This window comes from Scardinius erythrophthalmus, assembly GCF_964197995.2.
Source record: "Scardinius erythrophthalmus genome assembly, chromosome: 23".
NCBI classification, from domain to species: domain Eukaryota; kingdom Metazoa; phylum Chordata; class Actinopteri; order Cypriniformes; family Leuciscidae; genus Scardinius; species Scardinius erythrophthalmus.
In genome coordinates, this window is record NC_138243.1 from 28,630,808 (window position 1) to 28,642,215 (window position 11,408).

Consider the following 11,408-nt stretch of genomic DNA (forward strand, 5'->3'; position numbering starts at 1 on the left):
AAGTTGTGTTAAATGGAATTTTTTATTATTATTTTTAAAAACATATCGGACTGTTTTTTTGTTACAGATTTTATAATTGTCGCATTCTAAGATTATGCAAATTCTTCAAGGAGTTACTGCAAGGATTTTACTTCAATGAAAGATTGATTTTGTCTATTTGGAAACAAATATCTAGGAAAGCATATTTATTTTAATGCATATAGGTAATGCACATCTTTATAATTCTACATCATACGTCTGTTTCATATTAATATAGAGCAGATGGTGGCGCTAGTTGCATGTTAAACACAGTCTCTAAACGTATGCATCAAGTCAGTGTTGAAGACAAACTAGTGTGATACATTTACCATGTTCTTTTCTAAATGCTGTGAATGTAATATAAATTGCCCCATTACAGTTTATGCTGCACATAAGTCACATTTTTATATCCTAACTTATTTTATATAACTTCCTTATATGGAACAACATACAGTTTATTAGATTGTATTTATCATATTTGGACTTTCTAAATCTTTTAATGGAAGTTTAAATTCATCTCCACTGAGTGAGAGGTCGGCTTTAAGTTCAGCTAAATCCTCCCGGAAAGAGTAACGTCACTATGCGTCTGTGGCATCCAAAGCATCACCTGTCAGGTCACCTGTACAGGTGAAACAAGATTGGGCAACACAAGAACAAGAAAGTTAAGCTGTCATTTGTCAGAGAAGGCTTCACTCTGATAGCATGCACCGGAGATGTAAGTTATCTCAATTGAGTGCATTTCTACCTCACTAAATTTGTGATGATTCAGTGCAAATTAAAATCAGTTTTAAATGCAGAATTCCCAACTTTCAACTGACTTTCATCGGATGACACTGCAGAAATGGAGATTGAATCAATGGTTGCAAACAGTGCACTCATAAAAGCACGAGAGGGTAAGAATATTTATTCGCCTGTTTTTCCTTACATGTGATAAAAATGGATTTTTAAGAAAAAACTAAAACATTAAATCAGTATATGAAATACTGTTGTCATAACATATGTGCTGAGATAAAACATTTGAATGTGATTGTAGGGAAGGATTGTGAGTTGTTTTTGTGTTGTTTCTTTGACATTAGTTAATGTGAAAAGTACAAAATTAATGAAACTGATTCAAACCTCATTTTAGGGGTAGTTGAAATGCTTTAGGGTAGCTGACATGTCCTGTGGTGTAACATTTAAAATAATTTTAAACAGTATTTTAAAATGATTATGCTTTTATGAGAGACTAAGCAATATAAGTATACTTTTAAAAACGTATTTGAAGACAAAACAGTAATAAAAAACTCACATACTGGAACTTTGAACCTAATTTAATCCTAAAATATTGATGTTTGGTTTAAAAAAAAGTTTAGATATACTTGTCAACTTAAGTATATTTTATGCTTAAGGATTGCAAAGACTGTAATACCTATAAAAAAAGAAATTAAAAAACGCTGGGAAAAACACGTTTTAATGTTCGCTTTAGTTCCCTGTTCTTCAGTGGCTGTGAGCAAAAGAAACAGCTCATTCAACATATTTTCGTTTGTCCTGCGCCTCTAACCTGAAATACTCTGACCTCAAAACAAAACCAGACACACAAAGCCTTTGCGGGGCTTGCATCACAAACAGGTCTGACTTCTTTAGCTGTGATTCACAGCCTGTCAGCAATACCTGCTATTCCACTAATCTGAGCTCTAAAAATAGCTTTAGTTGCTGTTTCAAAATAAGCAAAACCTGTCATGTTTTGTCAACTTTTCAAGTGTCTTCAGCACTAACTGTCCAAGTGAAGACTTTCTAGCATTATGAAGCTATAATTTTGCATGTTTTGGTTTTCTGAACAGTACAGGTGTGGCGTCTCAAATCTGATATCGGTCATCCCAGACCTAGAGCTTCATTCTTACTGCTATTTTTAGAGCAGGCTCATATAGTAGAGGATGCCATGGATTCTCTGCAGTTTTACTGTCAACAAACCGTCATTCAAACATTTCACACACTTACAAACACACAAATCTGATTAAGAAAGCATCTATTTTTACACAAACACACACGTGATTAATAAAGCATCTATTTTTACACACACACTCACACGCAAACACACACATTTCTAGTACCTGCATTGCACGTCTAACCTTTTATCAACATAACCTTGATAGAATAATAAACATAAATCCTTCTAGTCCTTCTGTTATGAGCTGCATCAATAGTAATCAACAGCATTTTTTGATTTCTGAACATTTCAAGAGCACACAATATGGATTGTTAAAGTACTCTAAATGAGATTAAATAAATAAACACATGCATAAACCCAATTATTAAATGTACTTTGTTTAATGTGTAATTTCACGGAAACACAATTCCTGTGTTATTTCATGATCTCCAAATATCCGGTTTTAAATAATAACAATAATTTCTGAATGGACATCTAATGGACTATCATGCATTTCTGAACTTGATTCATTTTTGGGTTCTTTAAAGCACCAGAATGGGGTTCTCATATTAGGCTGTAAAACTCTTTTTGGAAACAGTTTTTCTCTTTCTTCCATTGTGCAGTTGGTAATGGTGCGAACCGCAAAGGAAGGAGTCGAAAATGGAGGGAATTTCTGCGTTTCCCACACATAAATGAGTGCATACAGTTGGAGAAAAGCATTGGTGAGAAGGACAAAAGTTGGGGAATTGCTTTTTTTAAATACTTTATACACAGCAAAGATGTCAATATTAGAAATGAATACTGTAAAGATAATATCCTCCTGTCATTTAAGATTTTTGCCTCTACTCCCTGGAGTGCACTGTATTAATTTCAATAAATCATGACTCATTCTGTTTTCCAGAGAGAGACTATTACAGCCTGTGTGTGAAACAGCCCATCGGAAATCAACTGTTCCGCCTTTTCTGTGCAACTGATTGTGATCTGCAGCATTGCGTTAACCTCTTGGATGAAACGGTATTATCTTTTGTCTAATACTGGGTTTCCCACTCTGGGTTAGTGAGTTGATGAAACGCGAATAATTAATTAAATCAAATGTAACATATTAAAATAAATAAACAGACCTGTACAATTAATCAAAATAAAACTGAAATAGCAATATATCTTATTAAATAGTAAAAAAAAGTAACGTTCCAATTTGTAACATTTGTAAATTTCACAAATAATTACAAAGAAATGGCAAGTACCACATTGAAATAAACATGAAATTTTGAAGTAGAAAGACTTTGTTTTATTTACAACTTATTATTAAATTTTTATTAAAGTGTATTTGTCAGGCTATCATTTCGTGAAATGCAATTTGCATGTTTATTGATTATTATTGAGCGAATGAATTATAGATTATAGTGAATGAATACTCTGTTTGTGCTCTTTCAGGTGGAATATGAGGTCACACCGGATGACAAGAGAAGGAACTTTGGCAAACAACTCGTCACAAAATATCTCACCTCACAGGTCTTGAGACATGCTTCATTCCTTCCTCTCCACTCCCAATCTGATAATCAAAACTTCATATCTGCAGTTAGAAAACAGTGCAAATTAGGGTTAGTGTTTCACATGAAAGAACCCAGCTAACAAAAATATTTTATAAGAACGTTTTGCCCATTAAGTTAAACGTATCAAAAGTATCTCTGAATGTTCAAAATGTTCCAACATTATTGGAACGTTACTTTCGAATGTTCTCTGAACATTAACATTTAAATAACGTTAGACGGATGCCCAACTAATAATAATAGAAACACGTTTTGAAAACATTATTAAAGACCAGATAACTCTGAAAGAACGTTCTATTAACGTTACTGGAGGAACGTTTTTTCATAAGGCTGTGAGAACCTTGCCAGAACGTTCCGAGAACATTCTCTGTTAGCTGGGAAAGCGTTTTCATGACGTCGTGCATGTGTTCAGTCTTCTAGGGTGCGGGAGATTGTCCACAGAGAGCTCGAGGAGTGCAGCAGAGACCTGGAGCTCAAAGCTTCGGGAGATATCTTCAGCAACTGCCAAAAGTCAGTTCCACGATCAATGCGTCTTTGTGCGTGTGTGTCCGTGAGCACTGATGTGTTGATCATTTATTGGGTCTTGCAGGGCACTTCATGAGTATCTGAGCGGAGCTCCATTTGCAGAGTATCAGAAAAGCATGTACTTTGACCGATTCCTGCAGTGGAAGATGGTTGAGAGGTTAGTGTGGGCCAGATGTGGGATTTTTTCAATCATTTTAAAGCAATGCTGTTTGTGTTTTGAATGTGACATCGCTTTCATCCCCGCAGACGCCCAATCACCCGAGATACATTTCGAGAATACCGTGTTTTGGGAAAGGGTGGGTTTGGAGAGGTAAGAGCTCAATAGTAGAGATAATCATGTCCACAGAAGCTTATATTAGAAATGAAGAGGAAAACGTGGGAAGGTAACATGAAGCCTCTCATTATAGGTTTGTGCGTGTCAGGTCCGGGCATCAGGGAAAATGTATGCGTGTAAGAAACTGGAGAAGAAACGAGTTAAGAAGCAAAGGGGGGAAGCCATGGCCCTCAATGAGAAACTGATTCTAGAACGGCTCAACAGCAGATTTGTGGTGAGAATTATGATTATTATCAGCAACTGTTTGACGTAAAACTTCATGCTTAAATGACTATTTCTGCTTGGGTGAAACTCACAAAACTGGTCAAGACACATCCAGGTCATATTTCACTCAGAAATAAAAAACATAAGTTAGAAAGAAGATTGTATCTCTATATATATATACTATATTGTATGTATGTGTGTGTATATAGACACATATATCTATAAACATATATATCATGGTAGTATATATTCGAGTATAATGCAAAAAATATATTTATATTTTTCAGGTAGTAAAAATGAATTTCTTTAAGCAAAACATAGTTTCTTTTTCCCTTATATACAGAACTGTGCAAAAGTCTCAGGAATGTCAGTGTTTTCACCAAAAAAATAAAGAAATATTTGATATCAATATTAAATAATATTTTTATGCAAAATAAGTTATTTATATCTTTTGCTGTAGTGTTTCAGTAGGAAATATCAGGTTACATTAATTTTGCCATAACTGTAATAATCCAGTGAGATTTTTGTATGCACAAGGAGTCTGACCTCAGTTTCTTCAAGCATCTCAGAGACGTTCCCGCAGTTCTTCTGGATTTAGTCTGTCTCAGTTTTTTGTTTCTTCATGTAATCACAGACGGACTCGATGATGGCGAGATCAGATCAGACCGTCTGCTGTCAGACTCCTTGTGCATACAAAAATCTCACTGTATTATTACAATTAATGGCAAAATGAATGTTTGTAGAAGTAAACTGAGATTTCCTACTGACACACTACAGCAAAATATATAAATAACTGGCTTAAAACCTGTTTTTATTAATAAAAAATAAAGACTTTTGCACAGTACTGAATATGTTTACATCATATTTATATTTATTGCACTGTAAATGTGATTGGTTTTGTGTAAATTGGCTGTCTGTGTGTTTATTTGAATATGTTAGGTGAGTTTAGCATATGCATACGAGTCAAAAGAGGCTCTTTGCCTGGTGCTGTCGCTGCTGAACGGAGGAGACCTGAGGTTTCACATCTATAACATGGGCACAGAGGGGCTCGACAAAGGCAGAGTGCAGTTTTATGCTGCTGAGATCCTCTGCGGGCTGGACCATATTCATAAAAAATCCATTGTTTATAGGTAGGCCATAAAACCGAGAGCCATTGTTTGACTTCTAATGGGCTGGATGCAGTTGCAGATTATATATAGCCACCTGAAATACTTTCCAGAAATCGAATTAAACAGATCTAGCTTCGCTCATAATTACATGTGTTTTGTTTCATTTCAATCAGAGATTTAAAGCCAGAAAACATTCTACTGGATGATAATGGTATGTGCACTTCCTCATAAAAAAAAACAAAAAAAAAAAAACGACATTATAATTACTGCCCATACAAGCTTTGTAACATTCACTTCAGGATCTCAAATTTCCCCTTACTTTCTATTTTTAGCATAATCAACTCTCTTAATCTTCACCAGGAAACATTTCTTCAAAATGACATTTGTATCATAAACAAGGAAATGAAAGCACGTCAAAGTGGGTTGCATAGAAAACTTTTACTTTTGTTGCTCAAAAAGTTTTTGGACTCTTGCATCATGATTATAAAAGTGAGAACGCTATCGCATAAGATAAAGTGTTTATCTGCGCTTAAATTCTGAAAGATCTTTGTCAAATGTTTTGGTGAAAATGTATATGAAGAGTTCAGATGCAAAAGTGCTAAGTGCCATCTGAAATTTCCTTCTAGAATGATCATTTTTATCAAGCTTTATGTTCACTTATTTCACTTTAGCAATGAAAATGACCTATTAATTGTCATTAAAGTGAAATGACTGAACTTAAATATACGAGCTTGATAAAAATGATCATTCTAGAAGAAATTTTCAGATGGCACTCAGAGGCTTCTGCATCTGAACTCCTTTTCAGGATTTTTTCCTTCCAGGTATTCAGTAAGGAAGCCTGGATCAGGAAAATAGTTCTAGGAAAATAGCCTAGAGTGGTTTAAAAACTGTGAAAAGTTCCTTTTCCTGTTAAATATTTATCCTTTCCCTGTATCTGACAGGTCACATTCGGATCTCTGATTTGGGACTCGCCGTAATCTTGCCAGAAGAAAGACTCGTGAAGGGAAGAGTGGGAACTGTGGGTTACATGGGTATGTAAATCATCTTCATAGATATTCAACATGACAGCAGTTTTTGTAAATCGTATTAGACATTTAAAAATATTATATACACTACTCCAATCAAAAGTTTGTCAGTAAGATTTTTTTTTAAGAAGTTATGCCCTTATTTATTTGAACACAAATAGTGAAAACAGTAATATTGTGAAATAATATTAACATTTAAAGTAACTGTTTTCTATTTGAATATATAGTAAAATGTAATTTATTCCTGTGATCAAAGCTGAATTTTCAGCATCATTACTCCAGTCTTCAGTGTCACATGGTCCTTCAGAAATCACTCTAATATGATGATTTGATGCTCAAGAAACATTTATGATTATCGTCAATGTTGAAAACAGTTGTACTGCTTCATATTTAAACAATGATAAAAAAATCTGGATTATTTGATGAATAGAAAGTTTAAAACAGCAGCATTTACTTGCAATAGAAATGTTTTGTAACATTAGAAACGTCTTTACTGTCACTTTTGATCAATTTAATGTATCCTTGCTGAATAAATATATTAATATCTTTAAAAAAACTAGAATCTTACTGACCCCAAACCTTTGAACAGTAGTATATATATATCTATATCTATTATATATATATATATATATATATATATATATATATATATATATATATATATATTAGAATCATTAAGATTTTCATTCTGACTTTATTTCCAAATTTAACATGAATATGCCCAGGTGTTTCACTTTTTAGATTGTTATATATCTTTTTAATTCAGCATAAATGCAGAATGACAAATTCTATGATAGTGCATGCTTTACAGATTAATAAAAGATTATGAGAATGAGTTTGCTTGGATTTAATGTAATAATAACATGGGGAATTTTTTTTAATTATTATTAAAATAATGTCACAATGCAAAAAAAAACCTCTTAATTTTCTTTATGCAAAATATATATATTTTAATTATTTTTCTCTCCCTGTTATTTTTCACATCCCAGCACCAGAAGTCATCACAAACACATACTATAGTTTTAGTGCGGACTGGTGGGGCCTCGGGTGTCTCATCTACGAGATGACGGCCGGAAAACCTCCGTTCCGCGACCACAAGGAACGGCTGCCTAGACATGAGATGGAAAGAAGAGTTCTGGAGACGATCGAGCAGTACGGAAAGAAGTTCGACGAGGACACCTCATCCATCTGCAAAAGCGTGAGGCCACATTTTACAGCGCTCTGCTGAATACGTGCAATCTTCTTCTGAAACGATCTGATCTAATCTAGGTCTTACTGTCCATTCGGGAGCATGTCTATGTTCCCACAGCCCTATGTTCCCACAAATAGCCTACCCCTGACCCCACCCCTAAACCTACCCGTAACTGGGGTTTAGACAAATCGTAAAAAAGAAATTTCTTAGAAATGTGGGAACATAGGGCTGTGGGAACTTAGGGCTGACCCCGTCCATTCAAAAGGAATACTAAACATTCTTTTTTCAATTTAGCTCCTGGCTAAAAACCCAAAGGAGCGACTGGGCTGCAAGTTCAGGCAAGGAGCAGAGGCCATCAAAGGTCATTCGTTCTTTACGAACATCAACTTCACGAGACTTGAGGCTGGAAGGATGCCGCCACCTTTTGTCCCTGACGTGAGTGTCTGTTTCTCACCTGAAATCAATCCTGTGATGTTCATTTCTCATCAGATTTTCTTCTCTCCACCAGCCGAGAGCCGTTTACTGCGCGGACATCCTGGACATCGATCAGTTCTCCACGGTTAAAGGAGTGATCCTTGATCAGGTCGATGATAATTTCTACGGCAAGTTTAACACAGGTAGCGTGCCTGTGCCCTGGCAGAATGAGGTAGGGAACAAACCTAGAGAAGAGCAATGTATATTTATGTTTCTGTTATATTAACTGTTCATATATGCATTTATAAAATTCATCTAGATGATTGAGACAGAGTGTTTCAAGGACTTGAATGTTTTTGGGCCACGTGGAACAAGAACACCCGATCTGGACCGTAGCGTGATGATCCCGCAGAACGGCTTGGAGACTCAGTTCTCCAATCATAGTCCTCCAGAATACACTCGACAAGGGCTGCTGAACAGAATCTTCAGGAGACGAGTAAGGAGCCCTTAAATGACAACATTGCACTTTATTACCCTATGACAGTGACTACCCTATGACTAACTACAGTATGACAGTATTCCAGGTCATTTACAATTTAAAGTCGGCATGAAACGGAAGTCTTTTCTACCCTGTTGTGATTGTATATGCGAGTGAAATGTATAGAAGCTTGTTTACGCCACAGAGTAAAAACTTAAAAAAGGTAATTGCAAGGTTTTATCTCATAATTCTGACTTTTTTTCTTGCAACTGCGAGTTAACATCTCGCAATTCTGACTTTTTTCCTCAGAATTGCATGGTACGAACGCGCAATTGTGAGAAAAAAGTCAGAATTACATGATATAGTCGCAATTGCGTGTGATAAAGTCAGAATTGCATGATATAAACTCACAATTACGAGTTATAAAGGCAGAATTATGCGATATGAACTCGCAATTGTGAGTTATAGTCAGCTTTGCAAGATATAAAATCGCACTTCTGAAAAAAAGTATTTTTTTCCCTCAGGATTGGACTTTTTAACTCGCATTTGCGAGTTTATATCTCACAATTCTAAGAAAAGAAGTTAGAATTGTGAGTTATACAAATTGTCTCTGGTTATACGTGAGTTCTGACTTTATAACATGCAATTGCAGCTTTATATCATGCAATTCTCTGACTTTATGACACATAATTATAACTTTAAATCTCGTAATTCTGACTTTATATCTCGGAATTCCAAGTTTGACTTGAGTTCTGACTTTATAACAAGCAATTGTAACTTTATATCACGCAATTCTGACTTTATAACATATAATTGCAACTTCATATCAAGCAATTCTGACTTTATATCTCGCAATTGTGAGTTTATTGAGAAAAGAAGTCGGAATTGTGAGTTATACTTGAGTTCTGACTTTATAACACACAATTGCAACTTTATATCACACAATTCTGACTTTATAACACATAATTATAACTTTAAATCTCGGAATTCTGACTTTATATCTCGGAATTGCAAGTTTGACTTGAGTTCTGACTTTATAACAAGCAATTGTAACTTTATATCACACAATTCTGACTTTATAACATATAATTGCAACTTTATGTCAAGCAATTCTGACTTTATATCTCGCAAATGCGAGTTTATGTCTCGTAATTCTGACTTTATATCTCGCAATTGTGAGTTTATTGAGAAAAAAAGTCATAATTGCGAGATGTAAACTCGCAATTGTGAGATTAAAAGTCGCAATTATATTTAAAATTGTTTTATTCGGTGGCGGAAACAAGCTTCCATAGAAACAGCTTCTCCTGCGAGAACATTTTTTAGGGCCAGACTTATTTTTGTCCATCTGGAGTTCACTGGAAGTGGATATAATGTGAGTGACAAGTTGTCCTCAGAGAAAAGATCAGAGTAAATATGTCACTGCAAGAGGGAGGGGGAAGTTATTTTGATTACAAGGCTCCAAAAATAGCTCTCCATTTGTCAATGAAATGACAAACATGTTGAAGATTCACAGATAGGCTGTCAATTTATTCACAAGCATCTCCAGTTTAAACAGGCTAGCCTCTGGAGCATATTAAGCATACTGCGGTTTGCATATTTCAGATGAATAACTTAACTATTGAAGGTACTTTAAGCACTGAGGTGTGTGTAATGGGTTATAAATACATTTCCTAGACATCCCACAATTAACGTTACCATGTTAACTTGCGACGTATAAGTTAGCCTGCTAACAACCGCAAAAATAATTTACTTGTGTTTAAAACGACTTTCAGCTAAATTATTACCTAAAGTACTTACAAAAGATCCGCCCATAAATACATACAAATTAAAATATAACTTTTTAACCGTTTCCAACCACGCAGCTTTCTGGTTAGTTAACGCGTCGAATTCGTCAAAAAAGTTTTGCGAATTTGCGTTGGAAAATCTTTCGCCCTCAAGCGTGGATTCCTATTTTAATGACTTTATTAAAATCTCCAAACAACGGTAAACCGCACATTAAGTCATAATTTTACCCTGATAATCAATCGAGTCCGTGAGTTTGAAATCAGTCTAATCTGATGCGTGAATAGATCTTGTGAATCGGATCAACCGATTCATCAAAAAGATCCAATTCAAAAATAACGGTTAAAGAATCAAATACAGCATCAACAGCTCAGATGTCATTTTCATTCAATAACCTGGAATATTCATGTAATTTACATATAAAATGCAATGTGCGTATGACAATAAAAACACCTTTTATTTTGTATCTCTATTGTTGTAGCACAGGGGTCAGGAGGCCGAACCAATATATCGCTGCTTATCTGCAGAAGAGCTGTAAGGACTGGAAAAGGCTGATTTACTTTTTTATCTTTTAAAGAAACGATGGCTTCATCACTGGAGAGGTTATTCAGAGACATTGTTTAAATAATATTGAAAAGACATTGTGTAAATTTACTGTCACAAACCCTAGCAGCTACCATCTGCAGGGTTTGGGACTACGTTTTCATATTACAAAAAAAGATTTAAGATGCTTTGTATGCTCAATTTGTAAATAAAAGAGAAAATCATTGTGAAAATTGTGTTTGGTTGTTGCATAAATAAATGTTGAATTTTGAAATTCAATTTCAGTGCAGAAATCTCACAAAACACTCATGTATGAAAACAGCAATGG

At 34.9% G+C, this 11,408-nt stretch overlaps 1 protein-coding gene across 1 annotated transcript; it reads left to right on the plus strand.

Annotated features, from left to right (window-relative positions):
• Positions 1 to 859: 859 nt before the first annotated feature.
• On the plus strand, positions 860 to 11,075 carry grk5 (G protein-coupled receptor kinase 5; the record flags this gene model as incomplete). Its single annotated transcript, XM_081353953.1, has 16 exons — positions 860 to 911; positions 2,548 to 2,646; positions 2,826 to 2,938; positions 3,359 to 3,436; positions 3,887 to 3,984; positions 4,064 to 4,156; positions 4,246 to 4,309; positions 4,407 to 4,547; positions 5,477 to 5,667; positions 5,820 to 5,857; positions 6,588 to 6,677; positions 7,661 to 7,869; positions 8,158 to 8,298; positions 8,372 to 8,509; positions 8,597 to 8,773; positions 11,019 to 11,075. 16 exons carry the CDS (start codon positions 860 to 862, stop codon positions 11,073 to 11,075), a joined length of 1,779 nt encoding a protein of 592 aa, XP_081210079.1.
• Between the last annotated feature and the right edge of the window lie 333 nt (positions 11,076 to 11,408).